This window comes from Mastigoproctus giganteus, chromosome 3 (genome assembly GCF_048544385.1).
Source record: "Mastigoproctus giganteus isolate SK-2022 chromosome 3, ASM4854438v1, whole genome shotgun sequence".
Classification (NCBI taxonomy): Eukaryota; Metazoa; Arthropoda; class Arachnida; order Uropygi; family Thelyphonidae; genus Mastigoproctus; species Mastigoproctus giganteus.
Genome location: NC_143577.1, coordinates 215,979,066 through 215,998,418, shown reverse-complemented (window position 1 = coordinate 215,998,418; position 19,353 = coordinate 215,979,066). Strand labels below are relative to the sequence as shown.

At 39.2% G+C, this 19,353-nt stretch overlaps 1 protein-coding gene across 1 annotated transcript in view; it reads left to right on the top strand.

Annotated features, from left to right (window-relative positions):
• LOC150088704 (leucine-rich repeat-containing protein 47-like) overlaps positions 1-18,043 on the top strand; it is a 101,249-nt gene extending 83,206 nt beyond the window's left edge. Inside the window, exon 6 of the mRNA XM_090370868.1 lies at positions 17,666-18,043. Coding sequence (XP_090226994.1) covers positions 17,666-17,959 — 294 coding nt within the window. The 3' untranslated portion in view covers positions 17,960-18,043. The remainder of the gene's footprint in view (positions 1-17,665) is intronic.
• The last annotated feature ends 1,310 nt before the right edge of the window (positions 18,044-19,353 follow it).

Genomic DNA, 19,353 nt, shown 5'->3' with positions numbered 1-19,353 from the left:
ATAGGCACTGCTAGATGTGCTACTGCATATATATGGTGTTAATATATGATATGCATTAGGTGCAATCACAAGGTTTTGTCTCAGGCGCCACAAATGCTAGCTCTGTCCACACTCCAACTTTTCCTTGTATTGGGAGAGACAAGGAAAAGTTGGGAGTGTGGACTAAATTAAAAATTTGTTTGAACAAGCTAGTCAGTTGTATATCTGGGAACAGTTTTAAATGAAGCTAGATTAGATATGGAAATAAACAGAAGAATAAGTAAAGCAGTAAAATGTAGGAAGCCAATAAAGCAAATTTATTTGGAACAAAAAAGATAACCCATAATATGCTTGTAATTATTTCATTTGTTCATTCATCCATTATTCCTCCAGTTTTGACAGATCCTGCTGTCATAACTGATGTATCTAGTGCATTTAAAAATAGCAATTTGTGAAAATTCTGAAAATTTATAATTGCTCTTAATCAGTTCACTTTTGTTGTGACTTTAACATGTTCATGACAGAGTGATCAACTGGTAGTCACCACACATTGCCACGTGGGTTGACAAACTACCACATTTTGACAAGTTACCACATTAGCACATGATGTAATGGCACATGATGCAAGAAAGCAAACTTATATAGCATCAGCCAAAAAAATCCTTCTCATTTCACCCATTCACTCACTCCAAATGTTTCTCTACTTCTGTTTTGAATCTATTTAAGCTATCAACTTCTACAACAACAGATAGAAGTTTGTTCCAGCAATCAACCACCTGCTGGCTAAAGGCAAACTACCACACATCTATTCTACAACTGTCTTTCCTCAATTTGAATTTATGCTCTCTCAGGTGATTATTCTGAGAAAGAGGAAGAATCCCATCAGCATTTTGTCAAGGCTCAAACCATTCAAGGCTTTATGCACCTCAATCAGATCACCACGCAGGTGCCAAATCTCCAGGCACTGTAATTTGAAAAACTTAAGCCTTTCTTAGTGTTCCATTTACTAACCTTATTGCCCTTCTCCGTACTTGTTCCAGCAGCTTTACATCCTCCTTCAAATGAAGCCTCCAGATCTGTATACAGTACTCAAGGTGGTCTGACTGTTGCTTTATACAAGGGGATAATCACCTCTTGCAGACCATCTGCACTGCTTAGCAAACGTCATATCTGCCTGCACAATTACCCCCAGGTCCATTTCATTCTCTACCACTGTCAGTGCAGTACCACACAGTTGATAAGTTACTCTGGGGTTACTGCTTCCCATATGCAGTACTTTACATTTGTCAATGTTAAACTTCAGTTGCCACCTCTCAGCCCATCTCCTTGACTTTTCTAGATCCTGTTGCAGCAGCGTACTGTCATTAGTGTCATTAACAACTTTGCTGACCTTTGTATCATCTGCAAACTTGGATATTAAGCCTGATATACCATCATCAATAAATACAGAACACAACAATAGACCCAACACTGAACCCTGGAGGACACCTAATTCAGCACTTCCTAATTCATTTCACAAATATACTTGGTCTCAATTCTAATCTCAATGATGTCCATTCCCATTTGCAGTCTGCCAAACCCCATGTACTTTTTCTGACAGAATCTCAGTTATTGGTTGATTCAACTACTGCTCATCTCAGATGCCCAAATTATTCACTGTATAATTCCTTTTGCCTCAAAGGTGGTACTTGTGCATATGTCCATTCCGATATTCCCTGTCAGAGACTTGGCAATTTGGAATCTCCTTTCTTTGATCTTCTCTGGCTTAAAATCTCTCTACCTAATTGTGTCAAATTCATCTGTTGTCTCTACCGTTCTCGCAACTCCACTAATCACTTGGAGCTCTTTGACTTCCTCTCTTTGCAACTTGACTTTCTCCAGTCCAACTTTCCTAACAGTGAGGTAATTTTCCTTGGTGATTTTAATGTTCATAACTTCAGCTGGCTTCCGTTTTCTAGTCACACTGACCCAGCAGGTCGAGATGATGAGGCTTTTGCAATTACTAATGACCTAGCACAGATTGTTCATTTACCTACAAGAATACCGGACAATCCTAATCATACAGCCAATACGCTTGATCTTTTTGTCACAAACAACTCTTCTAAGTACACGGTCGAAGTGAGAGGTCCTTTAGGCACTTCAGATCACAACTTGGTGATTGTCTCTTCTCCAATGGAGCCTTTATCTCATGGCTATTCCCAACCTCGTGTTGTTTGGTATTGACTCAGTCCCACATGAGCGGTTGCTTTATAAGCTGGAACAGGTTGGAATCACTGGGAAAATCCTTAGATGGATAGAAGGATGGCTTCAGGGCAGGAGGCAGAGGGTTGTGATAAATGGCTATTCCTCAGATTGGGTTGATGTAAGAAGTGGGGTTCCCCAAGGATCAGTATTAGAACCACTGTTGTTTTTAATTTTCATAAACGACATTGATGAAGGGATAGAGGGCGTGATGTCTAAATTTGCAGATGATGTTAAAATTGGTAGAGTAGTTAATGATCACTGTCAAGCTGAGCTTCTTCAGAGAGACCTAGATAGACTTCAAGAATGGTCAGAAAAATGGCAGCTGTGCTTTAATCCAACAAAGTGTAAGGTATTACACCTGGGATACAGTAATCCCAAAAAAACTTATTCACTTGGTGGAGTTCAACTTAACCCAGTACTTAGAGGAAAGGGACTTGGGTGTTACGATACGGTCAGACATGAAATTCTCTGAGCATTGTAAACAGGTTGCAAGGAAGGCCCATGGTGTCCTATCAATGATCTATCGAACTTTTGCAAGTAGAGATAGGGACGTGATAATCCCATTATATAAGGCTTATGTTAGACCACACTTGGAATACTGTGTTCAAGTATGGAGACCGCACCTAAAGAAAGACATCAAGCTTCTTGAAAGGGTGCAAAGAAGAGTAACTCGCCTGGTGAGATTGGCAAAAGGGCGTCCTTATGAAGAAAGACTTCGAATATGTGGGTTGCAGAGTTTGGAAACTAGACACCTTAGAGGAGATTTGATTGAGGTGTTTAAGGCTCTGAGAGGCATCAGTAAAATGAATGAGGACAAAATTTTCAAGATTATAAATGATGCTAGAACTAGGGGACATAAATTCAAGTTACAGGGGGAAATGTTTAGATTGGACTGCAGGAAGTTTTATTTTAGCCAGCGAGTTATAAATTACTGGAATAAGTTGCTTTCATGGGTGGTAGAGGCTGACAGTGTGGGGAAATTCAAAGGTCATCTGGATAGTACTTTCGGGTAAGGGAAGCGCATAGGATGATAGGTTTAATTTCCTTATTTATTTTTTTTATTTATTAATTATTATTATTTAGTTATTTATTTATTTTTTTTTTTTGTTTTTATCATTGTTTTTTTTTTTTTTTTTTGCTGGTGAAGCATAAGCCATAGGCTTCCTTGCACCATGCGGCCATTACTAATACTAATAATAAGAATGCAAAATGGGATGGCCTGCGAGATTTCTTTTCTTCTTTTCCTTGGTCGGATTACTGTTTCAAAACTTCTGATGTCAACGTTTGCTCAGATCGTGTCAGTGAAATTATTCTTGCAGCAATGGAATCCTTTATCCCATACTAAACTTTAAAATCTCGTCCTCTATCTAAACCTTGGTTTTCCAATAAATGTGCTAAGGCTGTTAAAGAGAAGAATGTTGCATATTTTAATTGGCTTGTTTGTAATTCTTCAGTTTTATTTTCTGCCTACACCAAAGCTCGCAACAATTGTAAAGCAGTTATTAATCAGTCCAAACTAGAGTTTGAACAGGCTAAGAGTAGAAAACTTGCTTCTTGCCCTAATGGTAGCCGAGCATTCTGTTCTCTTGCCAAAGCTATTGGTTGCAACTTTTGCACATCTTTGCTTCCACTTCTGTCCAAACCAGATGGTTCTGTTGTCACTTCAGCCAAGGATAAAGCTGACCTGCTAGCATCCCTTTTTTCTTCCAACTCATGTATTAATGATCTTGGTAAAACACCTCCCATCATTCGCAACACGCTCCATTCGATGCCTCCTATGGTCTTCCGTCAAAAAGATGTCAGAAGGATTTTGATGAGTCTTGATGCGGCCCCGGGTGGCAAGCGTTATAATGATCAAGCGAATTTCAGAGTGATTCATAGTGTTTACTCAGAGCCAAAGTTCTTATTTAGTTTAAAAAAGTTTTTTTACATTCTCTTTAATTAATAACATAGTCTTACAAATTGTAAGCAAGTTTTAAGAAAGGAAATCCACCTTTCTTTTTTCTCTTTAAACTAACGTATTAACCCTTATTTAACCCTTATACCGCTTGGTCACTCTAGCGGCACTGCTCCTGCCTCCCCGTGGCGGGGCCGGTAACCTGGGAGAAGAAATCCGCTCTCCCAGGGCTGAAAGGAGCAAAGATGGAAAACAATTCATTTCCACCTTTAGAGCCATCGAGCTCAAGACTAGCAAATAAAAATGACTATTCTCAACCAAAGAGGTTGAAAACAACACCTAAAGAGGAGATACCAGCCTTCCTCATCTTGCACTCTCTCTCTCAGATCAGCCTCTGAGCAAATTATCACCTTTTCCAGTGCAGAAATGCATTGAGTCTGCTGCTGTTTCACCTAAATCAGTAAGGCTGTTTTTTTTTTTTTTTTTGTTTTTTGTTTTTTTGGTTTTTAGGAGCATTAGCAACTAAGGCCATATTGCTCCAGGATATGCGGTGGTCATTCCCTGACTTTTCCGCATCTTCCGTATTTGGTGGCGACGGGCTCGAACCCCAGTCTAATCAAGAAGCATGTGATACGCACTACTGCTCCTTCCCACCTGGCTACGGAGGCGCCCAGTAAGGCGACTTCAATCAGGTGATCTAATAGAAACAACTCAACCTCAACATTCTGTAAAGCTATTAAAGCTCACAACTTTTGGAGGACACCAAATAAAAGTTACTCCCCATGCCACCTTAAACTCCTCAAAGGGAGTAATAACAGAATGGGACTTATTACTTGTACCAGAGGAGGAAATTGTCCAAGAATTACACGATCAAAAAGTCATCCAAGCAAGGAGAATCATAACCCGAAAAGACGGTACACTCGTTCCAACAAGAAGCATAATTCTTACCTTTAGCACTCCTAACTTACCGACATCTGTGAAAGCAGGCTACCTGCATTGCCGTGTCCGACCATACATTCCGAATCCCATCAGGTGCTACAAATGCCAAAAATATGGACACTCCCAGACTGCATGTCGAGGTGAGGCAGTATGTCCCAACTGCAGGTCAAAAGACCATAACCAATCTGATTGTGCCACTACCACTCTGCATTGCCCAAATTGTAAGGGTAACCACCCAGCTTTCTCAAAAACATGTGAATTATGGAAGCAAGGAAAAAAAATTCAAAAATATAAAGTAGAGAACAAAGTAACATACTCAGAGGCAAGAAGACAGATAATCAAAACAGAGACAAAGCAGACATATGCCACAGCAGCTCAATCTTCACAGTCTGTAGGGATCCAAACTGAAATATTGATTCCTCTAAATATATCAATTGCAAACTGGGCACGTTCATTGCTTTCTATTTCAAAACAGTGTCCTACACAAAAAACAAGTGAACAGTCCAATAATACCCCAATTACCATACCAACGGAGGCCTCCTCAACAATAAAACCAAAAGTAATAGAAACCAAGAAACCGCAAACATCCACCACCGGAATGGACATTGACGAACAACATCACGATTCAGAAGATACAATTTTAGAATTACATGCAAGTGATGAGATGGGTGTGACCCGACCCGTCTTTCATAGGAAAGACAAAGCAAAAATTGATCGATACAAGCAAGCTGCAACTAAAAAACAGTCAAAGTCGAAAACAACACAAAAAACCACATAATGGAAAAAATCCTTCAGTGGAATTGCAGAGGATTTCGGAATGCAAAAGATGATTTGCAGAATCTAATCGATCGGTATGAACCAGCTGGCATAGCCTTACAGGAAACTCTTCTAAATTCACAAGTGTCCTGTCAAAAATTATACCATCTTTAGACGAGATAGGAGCATTGACACGCCAGCTCATGGAGGGGTGGCTATCATTGTCAGAAATAACATTCCATCCAAGCATGTTTCCCTTCGGACTCCTTTTGAAGTAGTGGCAGTGCGCATTGAAATTGGTATCACCATTACAATAGCCTCTATATATCTCCCTCCTAATTTTGCTTTCTCCTCAGATAATTTAGAAAAGTTAGTAGATCAGCTGCCATCTCCTTTCTGCTTACTGGGTGACTTTAATGCTCATCATCCTCTATGGGGATCGCCAAAAATTGACAAAAGGGATAAAATAATAGAATTGTTGCTTGATACTCATAACCTTACTCTGTTAAACACTGGTGAACCCACCTATGTTCATTTTACTACAGGATCCATGACTGCAATAGACCTTTCAATCTGCTCTCCCTCCATTTATGCCAGTATGGGGTGGTCAGGTCTCGATAACCCGCTAAACAGTGATCATTTACCGATTCTTTGCAATATTCAAACACAAGTAAATTTGTCTCCATTGCAGCGATCCACGTGGAAATTCTATAGGACAAACTGGCATAAATTCTCCTCCCTAATCCAATTTGATGATGAGATAGTCAAGTCTCAGCCCATAGATAGTGCCAATGATCATATAACGAAACAAATATTACAAGCTGCAATTTCTGCAATACCAAAATCTTTACCTGGGAAACGCAGACAGTCATTACTGGTGGAATCAGGAATGCACATATGCTAAACAGACAAAAAATCGAGCTTGGAATTTGTTTAGAAAATTTCCTACAACTGCTAATTTTATTAACTTTAAAAGACTCAAGGCCAATTTCCGCCAAACAAGAAGAAAATCAAAGAAAGATGCCTGGATAGGTTTTGCTTCCACTGTAAACAAGGATACGGACAGTAGACTCATCTGGAAGAAAATTCAAGCACTTAACAGTAAATTTGTGCAGTTTTAAGGTGGTAGATGACTTTCATCAACCCGGTGAAATACCACCACTTTGCTTATTGGAGGCTTGAAGTGGTGAAACCCATGTTTAGTCTCTAGAGCAAAGTTTCCAGCATCCCCCTCCCCCCATACTTCTCCTTCAACCCATGCATGATACTAAGTACTATAGGTTTTGATACCTTTCGTGTTTGGGGTTTTCATAAAAAAAAAAAAAAAAAAAAAGTCTCCAGCCTCAATCCTGAACTGGAAAGGGCAAGAATTGTCTGATCCAAAAGAAATAGCAAACACATTAGCTGAGTCTTTCGCCAGTATATCAGCAGTGTCCACATACAGTCAAACCTTCCAAAAAATTAAGGCATCTGCAGAACAACATGAAATAAATTTTTATACTAAGGCATCTCAACCGTACAATCAGCCATTCACATTAAAGGAACTTTTTGAGTCTCTAAACAAAACATCAAGTACTGCTGCCGGCCCGGATGGAGTATGCTATATAATGTTAAAAAAGTTAAATAATAAAGCAATAAGTTCCCTATTGAGATTCTACAATCGAATATATTTAGAAAATACTTATCCGCACTCATGGCATCACTCAATTGTACTGGCCTTTCAGAAGCCAGGTAAGGATCATACCATACCGAATAATTACAGGCCGATATCGCCAACTAGCTGTTTAGGCAAAGTCTTAGAAAAAAATGGTGCACAGGAGGTTAACGTGGCTTCTGGAAACAAACAATCTGCTAAACCGAAATCAGTATGGTTTTCGGGAAAACCACTCAACCTTAGACGTGATGATTAAAGCAGAAACAAATATCCGCAATGCTTTGATCAAGAGACAATGTCTGGTTATGGTCAATCTCGATATTGAGAAAGCGTTTGATACCACTTGGCGATATGGTATCCTTCAGGGTCTGAGGGGGCAGTTCCCCAATTTATACAAAATTTCCTACACTACAGAACTTTTCAGGTCAGATATAGGAACGCTATATCCAAATCATTTGAACAAGAGGAGGGTGTACTGCAGGGTTCCATCCTGAGTACAACACTATTCACAATAAGAATTACAAATATAACACAAGACATACCAAAAACAGTTGAATCATACATGTTTGCCGATGACCTGATTATCTCTTGTCAGTCACAAACCATGATTTCAATTGAAAGGCAACTTCAAAAGTCCATAGCCAGAATAGAATTGTGGGCGCAACGGAATGGCTATTCATTAGCAGAAAATAAATTGACTGCAATTCATTTCTGTAAAATACGAAAATTACATCCAGATCCTGAAATATATTTAAAGAACAATCGGATTCCTCTTACCAACAATTTTCATTTATTGGGTTTATATCTAGACAGTAAACTTAATTTTTCCAATCACATAGCCTACCTTAGAACGGCCTCTCAAAAGAAATTAAACATCTTAGAGCTGTGTCATCTAACTCCTGGGGTGCTGATAGACACTCCCTCACACATCTTTATAAAAGTTTTATCCGGTCCCGCTTAGATTACGGGTCACCTGTCTATGACTCTGCAAGAAACAATTCCTTGTTACGTCTAAATACTGTTCAACATAGTGCCCTAAGGATAGCCACAGGTGCCTTCAGGACATCTCCAGTCCACAGCCTGTATATTGACGCAAATGAACCGCCATTACACCTTAGACGAAAATCCTTACTATGTAGCTATGCTGCAAAAATAAAAAGTATTCCATCTCATCCTTGCTGGGAATACCTGTTTCACCCTCAGTATGAAATGCTATATCGTAATAAACCTAATGAAAACCGCCCTGTGGGTATTAGATTGCAAGAACTGATGCTCAGTTGGAATATTAACTTCCAGCATATCCTTGAAGACGAAGCTCCTCCTGAACCTCCCTGGTCTCATTACTCACATCTGTGATAATTTCTTTCTGAGATGGAGAAAAGGCTCCCTGCTAAACAACAACTTCCAGCAGTTGCATAAAGCCCACGCCTTAGAAAACGCAGAGAAATTTCATATATATGTACAGACAGCTCCAAAACAGATGAAGCTGTAGGTGCTGCAGCAATTTCTTTTGCTTTTTCAATAGCTGTGTCTCTTCCTACAGAATGCAGTACCTATACCGCAGAACTGTATGCAATAAAACTCTCTCTAGATAATATAACCAAACAGCAAATCAAAAAAGCTCTTATATACACCGACTCCTTAAGTGCTGTCACTGCCATTCAATCTACTACTTTTTCCCAACACCCCATTCTGAAACAGATACGGTCTCAATTATACCAATATCAAACATCCAAACAGTTGGTTACCTTCTGCTGGATCCCTGGGCATGTCTGCATCCCAGGTAATGAAAGTGCAGATCGTTCTGCTAAACATCCTACCAATAGATCACTCTATCATCTGAAAGTCCCACACATTGATTATAAATCCACTGTTAAAACAGCATGTAGGCTTCAATGGACTAATCTGTGGCAAACACAAGTGAATAATAAACTGTTTCAGATTAAAAAAGAACCTCAGTTGTGGACTTCTAGTTTCAGGAAAAGCAGACGTGAAGAAGTGATTTTGGCAAGACTCCATATTGGACACTCAAATACAACTCATTTGTTCTTGCTTATGGGAGAAAACCCACAAGAAAATCCATTCTGTCAGACTCAGCTAACAATCAAACACAGAATGCCCTAATTATTCAAGTAACCGGAAATCCAGTTTTTATTATGCATCCAATCTGCTGGAACCTTTAAATTTACTACACATACTTGGAAATAATGATAATTTTGAAGCACTGTTTAGATACTTGAAGAGCATAAATGTATATAATGGCCTCTGACAACAATTATATTAATAACTCAGTCATAAGTTAATAATGAAAAGGCACAATATGGCCCAGGAGGCCCTTGTGCCAAAAAACCCAAAACAACAACGAGTCTTGATGCTAAGAAAGCTCCAGATCCCGATGGTATTTCTCCACCTGTTCTCAAAACCTGTGCTCCTGAACGTTACTCCTATTCTTTGCCGCCTTTTTTCACTTTCTTATTCCAAAGGTGTTTTTCCTTCTGCTTCGAAATTTGCTCATATCCAGCCAGTTCCTAAAATGGGTGACATATCCTTCCCATCCATTTATCATCCCATTGCAATTACTTCTACTCTTTCTAAAGTAATGGAGAAATCAATTAACTGCCAACTCTTAAACTACCTAGAAACCTTCCGTCTGATCAACGATCGCCAGTATGGATTCCGTCAGTGTCAATCCACTGGTGATATTCTGGCTTATGTTATCCATTTATGGACTAATTCAATGGAAAGGTTCGGTGAAACAAAAGTAGTTGCCTTTGACATCTCAAAGGCTTTCGATCGTGTTTGGCATAAAGGTCTTCTAAACAAGCTTCCATCTTATGGTTTGCCAACTGTGTTTAATAATTAGTTATCCAGTTTTCTCTCTGAATGCTCACTGAGGGTGATGGTAGATGGCTCTCTGTCTTCTAACTTCTCCACTAATGCTGGTGTCCCCCAAGGTTCAGTTCTTTCCCCCACTCTTTTCCTCTTGTATATTAATGACCTTCTTCCATTGACTGGAAATCCTATCCATAGTTTTTCCGATGATAGCACATTGCATTCTATTTTCCATTTTGAGGAACCTTGCCCTGCTCAATCAGCTTCAACTTCTCGAAAATCTGCTACCAATTCCTTAAATGCCAATCTTCAGGTATTTCTCCAGTGGGGCAAAGACAACTTAGTTGATTTCAACCCTTTCTAAAACTCAGTCTTGTCTTATGTCTTGCAAAACGGATTCTTCTGCTCCTATGCTTATCTTTAGTGACACTCCGATTTCTAGGCAAAATGATATATCTCTTTTGGGGATTACCCTGACTTCTAATCTCTCTTGGCACAAGCACATTACAAATATTGCTTCCTCTGCATCTAAAAAACTTGGTTTTCTCTTTAGCTATCGGCGTTACTTTTCCAAACAGCTGGTCACTCTCTATAAATGTAAATCTGCCCTGCCATGAAATATTGTTCTCACATCTGTGGTGGTGCCCCCAAAACCTCACTGAGGCTTCTAGATTCCATTCAGAAGAGGACAGTTAGGTTAATTAATGACTCCTCTCTAACAGTCTCTCCACTCACTGTCTCATAGACGTACTGTTTCTGCTGCATGCCTTTTCTACAGATACTTCCATGGGCACTGTTCTTCTGAATTGGCTTCTATAATTCCCACTCTCTCTTTCAAAACAGTCCAATCCCGTGCAGCCACCAGCCAACATCCATTTACTGTCCAACTTCAAACTCATAGAACCAACTTTTCATCTTCCTCGTTTATTCATTCAACTGCCGTTTTCTGTAACAACCTTCCTGCATATGTATTTCCTGAAAATTACAGTCTACAGAAGTTCAAGTCCAATGTCAACAAATATCTTTTTTAGTCTTCTCCAACTCCAACCCAAGCACGGTACTAAGTACTATATGTTCTAATACCTCTCGTGTTTGGGGTTTACATTAAAAAAAAAAAAAAACCTCCACTAATAACATTAATTCATGAAGAGTAGTGTATATTGATTACCACTCTATCTTCTCCCACTCAACCATCCCTTTATCCATAGCAGCAGTTTGCCTCCGATGCCACACTGCTCCAATTTGTGCAGCAGTCTTCTATATGCAACAGTATCAAAAGCCTTTCTAAGATCCAAATAGATGATATCAAAGTTATTCCCTGCATCCAGTTCCTTTGTGATCACATCATTGTATCCAATCAAATTGGTTAGACAAGACTTCTCCTTAACCAACCCATGCAGTGTCCGAGCTATAACTTAAATCTTGTCTAGATGATCCTGCAGTGCTTATTTAACCAGTGCCTCCATTAATTTCCCTGGAACAGAAGTTAAACTAACAGGTCTGTAATTTCTTGTGTTACCCTTTGTGAATTGAGGTCACACTTGCACATCGCCAGTCCATGTGTACCTCCCCTGAGTCCAAGGAAGCTCTCCTAATTATGCAAAAGGTTTGCTTACTTCCTTTGCTGCCTCTTTTAATATAACTGGATAGATCCCATAAACATAAGGAAGGTGCCATTCTTATGTTTATGTTCAACACTTTCTCCTCCTCTTTGCTCTCAGTTATTACAAAATCATCTAGCTCACGGCCAGAGTTTAATTCACATCAGGCGTTCCTCTCCCTGAATAACCCCTCATGTGTGAATGTAGATGCAAAATACTCATTTAGTTTGTTAGCTCCCTGAGCAGGATCATCAACAGTTGAACCATCGATACCATGTGGACCAATCTGATTCATCCTCTTCCTTCTTGAGTTTGCATAAGTAAAGAACTCTTTGCATCCTTTGCCAAAGATTTCTCATAATTTGCCATTTGCATTTCTCGTAATTTCCCATGCATTTTGCTTCTCTGCCACACATCTCATTAGTTCATTTGACATCCATTTAGGCCTAAACCTTGAACAATATTTCTTAGTTGGTATGAAAAGTCTAGTGCCAAGATTAATTCTTTGAACGTTTCCCACTTTGAATTTGCTGTTGGTAACATCATCAGTTGGTCCCATCGTATAGAATTTGAATACCGTCTCAGACCACCATAGTCACCTTTACAAAAGCAAAACCCTTCCCTTTACCTCTAATGGTAGTTACCTCTTTGAGTAAATCCCACTTCAACACACTGTGATCACTGCTACCTAGTGGTTCATTTATCTGCAGATTCTTAATGGATGAAGAATCACTACTGATAATCAGATCAAGAGTATTGCTCCCCTCTAGTTGCCTTCCGAACATGCTGCTGTTGAAAACAATCATCCAGTAAATCCACAAAAGCCTTGCTAGTGTGTGACCAACCCACAAATTCCAGTCAATATGTGGGAATTAAAATGCCCCATTATAAGACACTGATTTACTGGCCCACTCTATTTCTCTGTAGAGTTGTTTATTTTACTCATCAGAGTTATTAGGCCTATAACACATTCCTACTCTCAATTTTGTTTTCCCAGTGCTTATGTCACACCAAACTGACTCGACACTGCAGTGTCCAGCCATGTCGACTGGCTGTACTTCCTTGGATTTTGTTTCTTAACTAATAGCATAATCCCTGCTCCCTTCCTGTACACATTGTACATCCCAAATTCCGTTTCTGTGTGACACCACTTCTCTGATATCCCAACAGTATCTCTCTGATGTTTTGACCAACATCTCAAATTCATCAAATTTATTTACCAAACTCCTGGCATTGGTTTATACGCAAGTATACATGCACCTGTTCCTATTTTTAGCTACCCTAATGCAGCCCATGTATTTATGTGTTATGTAATGACTCCCAGCAGTTCCTGAAACCCCCCTGCACCTTGTTTTCCAGGCTGCTGATCATTCCAATAGAAGCAGTGCAAGAATTTCGCCTCTGCCAGTGGCTACTGTTAATCAATTAGTCAGTGTATCTCCCCCCAAGCTGGCAGTTTACCAACTGACCTAACACTGCCTCGACATGTTTTGAAGTATTGGCTCTATGCTTCCTGGTGCTTGAGCAGAAAGTTGTTTCATTATACTTCTTGTTTTATAGACAAGACAAGCTGTAGTTTACTTGTGAAATGTAAGAGAGTAAATATTTTAATTATGATTAAAAAGGCCTGTGTGCTCTGGATTCATTATTAATATCGAAGTACTGTGGACACAGAGTGAAACGGAGACAGAATAAATTATGACCAGTTTAATAATAGGAGAAAATAAAACATATATTAGATTAGATACATACAAAAGCTTTTGGTTATTTTTGTTAACCTTCCTCAGTCAAACTGACAGTTAAGAGTGGAACATGAGGGCATGTACTGCCAATCACGTACATGAACTGCATGATTAATTGTTGAATGTTGAAGCTTGTGGCTGTGATGCATGTGGACGTTGCCAACGTTTGTCATTAATCAAAATGGTTGTTTTGATGATACAGTGGGCACGACATCCACTGCCCCTGTTGACCGAGGTATTGGAACATGTGATATTGAACGACTCCAACCAGCCGCGTCGTCAATAGTGGCAGGACCTATCCACAATCATGACATCACTGTGTGGGTCAATGTCGTGGTGGGTTGCCCAAACATGTTCAGCAATGGCCGAGTGTTCTACATCCGCTAAGCGGATTGCTCTTTCGTGTTCTGAAAGATGTTTTCCGAGCTGTCTCCCAGTTTCCCCAATGTAGCAGCTAGTGCAGTCATGGCAAAAGATGCAGTAGACCAGACCACTTTGTAGTAAGGTGGGAACCGATGTTTTCACTTTAGAGATGAGGGATCATAACTTTCTGCTTGAGAGTTGTACGCATTTTATCCCATGTGATTTTAAGACCCTAGAAACCTGTTGTGATAGGTTTGAGTAGTATGGGATAAAGGTGCTCGCGGTTGAGTCATTACCTTGTATGTTTCTGTTGGTCGCTTTGTGTCCATATGTCTGTAGGTTACACCTGTCAAGGGATGGGATAGCCACACCTTGTAAGATCCGCCTTGACTTTAGCAATTTCGGCGTGCCTCTCATCTACATAACTAGAGAGGATCCAGGCATGAGTTAGCAAGATTCGTGCAGTGGCAAGAAGATGGCTACGTGCGTGTGCTGACTGGAAGTTGGTAAATTGGCCAGCACACATTGGTTTACAATAGACAGTTGTCTTCAAGTGCATGCCCTCACGTCAGACAAGGGTATCTAAGTATGGTATGGTGTCCGATTCTAGCTCGATGGTGAATTTTATGAAAGGTGACAGAGAATTGAGGTGGTCTAAGAGTCGGTCACCCGAATTTCTGGGGATAACCACAAACACATCCACGTAGCAACACCAAAAGGTAATGGGATCTGGTACATTTGATTCCAGATTCCTCTAATTCCTCCATCGTGATATTTGCCGTGAGTGAACTAACTGGGCAACCCATGACTGTGCCATGTACCTGTTGGTAAATGGAGTCATTGAACATAATTGCACCACCTGTTAAGCACAGTCTGAGGGCGGTGGAGATATCGTCTGGTGTTAGTTTGGTCGTTATCCAAGAGTTGCTTTGCACGTGTGATGGCAAGTTCTACTGGGATGGAGTTGAAAAGTGACACTACATCAAATGATGCCATGATTGGATCTTGTGAGATGGATAGGGTTTGGATCCATTCTATAAATTCACTACTGTTGGAGATGGTTTTGATGGTCTTGCCTACTAGGGGAGAAAGGAGCCCAGAGACAAACTTTGCTAATTCATAACTCGGTGAGTCACAACAGGAGACAACGGGTCTTAACGGTATACTTTCTTTGTGAACCTTCAATAGTCCAAAGAATTGTGGAATCTGGCAGCCGGAAGCACGGAGGCGATTACATGTGGATTCTTTTATTTTCTTCTATTTAAACCAACTGTTGATGAGGATGTTCACTTTTGACTCCCATTGTTCCAAAGCTTTGATGGGGGAACGGTTAAGGGTTGGTAAACAGAAGTGTCCTGCAAGAGCAGCAAGGCTTTTGTGTCGTAATCTGTGCAATTCATTATGACTGTTCGATATCCTTCATCTGCCGGTAGGATGACGATGGATGAGTCTTGTTTCAATGCCTTAAGGGCAGGAATTTGTTTGCAGTTGAGAATGGAAGAAGCAGGGCGAGCATGGTGCAAAATTGCTGTAGTTTTTAGGCGAATTGTGTTTGGTTCTTCTTCAGGGAAACATGTTAAACATGCTTCTATGCCTAAGGCAATATCAGTGATTGGTGGGTTTATTGGAAGAACAGCAAATTTCATACTCAGAGTCAACAGGTCCTGTAGATAACTGTTTGTTGCTCAAGTTCAATAGAAATTGTGTGCAACTTGTGGAGGGGGTATTATGCTGATGACGAAATTCATGGGACTCACCAATTAAAATAGCGAACTTACGTTTTTGACGTGTACAGTAGCGTTCAGATTCTCTGACAGCTTGGTAGCACAAGGTATGGATTATATCGGTGTAAACAGGATCAGGAACTAAACTTCTAAGTTCGACTATTAGGGCTGCTTTACTCGTTGAAGCATTTTGTAAGTCTATGAAGGCAGCCAATCCAAATGTTCAGCTGAAGTTTTGACAGGCACGTTGCATACATTTGTTAGGAAATGGTGGTTTGTAGAGAAATCCTTTCGGGATGACTTTGTTTGATTTGCACCTGTGAGAAAATCGGAGATGTTGTTTGCCACGGGCTATAAAGATGAAATTCTTTTGTAGTTTCACGACTATGTCGTATGTTTGTTGGCCAAGAACTTGTTTTGGGCACATGCTCCAATACCCGGTGAACAGGAGCAGTGGATGTCATGTCCACCCTATCATCGAAACAACCATTTTGATTAATGACAAACGTTGGCAACGTCCACATGCATCACAGCCACAAGCTTCAACATCCAACAATTAATCACGCAGTTCATGTACATGATTGGCAGTACATGCCCTTGCGTTCCACTCTTAACTGTCAGTTTGACTGAGGAAGGTTAACAAAAATAACCGAAAGCTTTTGTATGTATGTAATCTAATATATGTATGTTTTCCTATTATTAAACTTGTCATAATTTATTCTGTCTCCGTTTCGCTCTGTGGCCACAGTAATTCGATATTAATAAATATTTTAATTTTTTTATTACCAATAATATATATAAGTATATATATATAAAAAGCTAGCTATTGTGTACAAAATTTATATACTGTAATATACAGTGGTACCTTGGATTACGAGTAACTTGGTATGCGAGTGTTTTGCAAGACGAGCAAAAATTTTTAATAAATTTTAACTTGATAAACGAGCGAGGTCTTGCAATACGAGTAGTCAGTCCTCGTATAACACGTGTTTACACTACACAAATTCGATGATACACGATTTATAAATACGGGAACGATATCTTATAAAACACGAACCGAATTCGCCTATGCACGATTCGCCTTTGTGTTTACAAGAAATGGCAGTCGAACGCAGAATCACCGCAACCCGATAGCAATGAAGAGAAGATTTTGAAAATGTATTTATGGTTTTTTATATCCGTGAAGGGGAAACACATTTCACCATAATAACGCGAAAACCAACAATTCCAGCTAGTATAATCGCAAATGCAATTAGATGGAGTTTACTACCAGTTTATAACAGATTCCACTAGCAGGAACGTAACTGGAAATTGTTTTTATTGTTTTATGGTAGGAACCCCTAGAAATGTGCTTTAGTAAAATGTGAGGTGTTAATTAATAGTGTATCTCTGCCTTTACGGTGTTTATTCAGTTGCTACACGCGCGCAGCTTTGTTTATGTGTATCAAGCGTGCCTCCTCATTTTGTAATAGTGCGAGCGATGAATCTGATTTCTGAAATCCTCAAAAGGAGGCAAAAGCAAGTGTCATTGGAAAGATTCCTTGTTAAAGTCGCACAAAACGAAAAAGTCAACAGATTGCAGTGATTCCGTTAGAGACAGTGAAAGTCGTCCTACCCAATAATTAATAAATTCGATTGCTTTATGTATATTAAATTTAAATATCAAAAATATAAAAAGGTATGTATTTTGTATTAATCATTTTTACAGTATATGAATATTTTTGAGTTTTGGAACAAATCATCTGGGTTTCCATTATTTCTTATGGGGAAATTTGCTTTGATATACGAGTGCTTTGGATTACGAGCACGTTTCCGGAACGAATTATGCTCGCAAACCAAGGTACCACTGTATTTTATTTTACAATTGTAAGAATATCATTTTTGGTATCAGGGTACTTATTACGATTAACAAGTTGTTTTGTTTTATTTTAAAGATATCCAAAGACAGTTGCAATGTGTTCCTTGAAGTAACTGGTAATAACCTTCAGACATGTAAAAGCGTAATGGATGCACTCATTCAGGGTATGCTGACTATGGGGATTGGAAATAAACAAGATATGTCAGATGAGAAGGAATTGGGTTTACAAGGCAATGGAACAGAAGGTATCAAGAAAAATGAGCTGGTTGTGGAACAAGTAAGAGTAGTGGATAAAGAAGGAAAACTGAAAGTTATATATCCTTCTCGAACTGACCTTCAGATAGAGGGTATTACTGTGATCAGAGAGTAAACTCTTATTGTTAAGTGTACTTCTGGTACTTTAGTGAGCATCACTGATGTGTGATACTTAAATAAACAACCTTATCATTCTGAATTTATGTTTCATTACTTTTCATGTATAATATTTCAGTGTAGATTCCTTAAGAGTTTTATTTCGACTCTTTCCTTAAGTAAATGATTTCCTGTATGTTTCTGGAGAATTTTACTTAAGTGTGTAGTGTAGATAAAATCATACATTTGTTGCATTAAATAACAAGTACAACAAAAAAAAAAAAAGCACAGGTACAATTTCTTAACTTGAAATAAAGCTCTATATCACTTTGTATTTTTGCTTTCCTCATGGCCCAGTTTATTTCTGGAAAAGCAACATGCAAATTCCATTCCATTTAGATTGTAAATTCTTATCACTTTTAGTTTAGTTTTGTATTTATGAATAAAACAAATGAATGTTGATTGAACCAAAAAGCATCAAAGCAGGAACAACTAGACTAATCATGCCTCTATTATTAAATGTGGTATTTATCTTTTTCTGTTTTATGTACCCCTTAAAATTTTCTCAAAGAATATTATATCCCCATGATATATTTTTTCAGCAAAATTTCTCCAAGTACATTTAAGATAACTGTATAATACTGATAGCAAATTGACTCAAACACATGATTAATACAAATAAATATACTATATATGTATTAAAAATGTATAGATAATTTTTCAACAAAGCTGCTTCTTTCATGTGCAAATTGAAAGGATGCCAGTTTCAAGAGTAATATTTTATACAGGGTGTCCCAAAAATATTGGTACAAACGTTTAGGGGAGGTAGGTAACATCTAAAGGAATGTGAATCGCATAGGAACCCATAACCGGAAATGTCACGGGAAAGTAGTAGCAGAGGCACAAGAAGCAGAAATGACACAAGACAGTAATTAGTGGCAAACATTTATTTCACATAATATTAAAAATGGGGTACAAGATGGATGCATTTCATGATGTTACAACAGATGCTCAAAGGTTCCACCATGAGCGATGCATGCGTGACACTGACGTAGCGTGGATTGGCAGACATGGTCGAACACACCTGGAGTTTCTTTGACAGTAGCAACAGCGCAGACGAGTCTCGCCACGAGATCTATTTCCGTCTCCACAGGCGATTCATACACGATAGATTTGAGGGCCCCTCACAGAAAGAAATCAAGGCTCGATAAGATAAATCAGATGAGCGTGGGGGCCAGGCAAGGGGTCCACCACGGCCAATCCATCGATGCCCAAAACGCCTGTTCAAATGGTCACGAATACACCTTCCATAATGGGCAGGCACCCCGTCATGTTGAAACCAAATGTTGCGTCTCACATTTGCTGGAACGTCGTCAAGTAACCCTGGTAGAACTTGTTCAAGAAAGATACGAT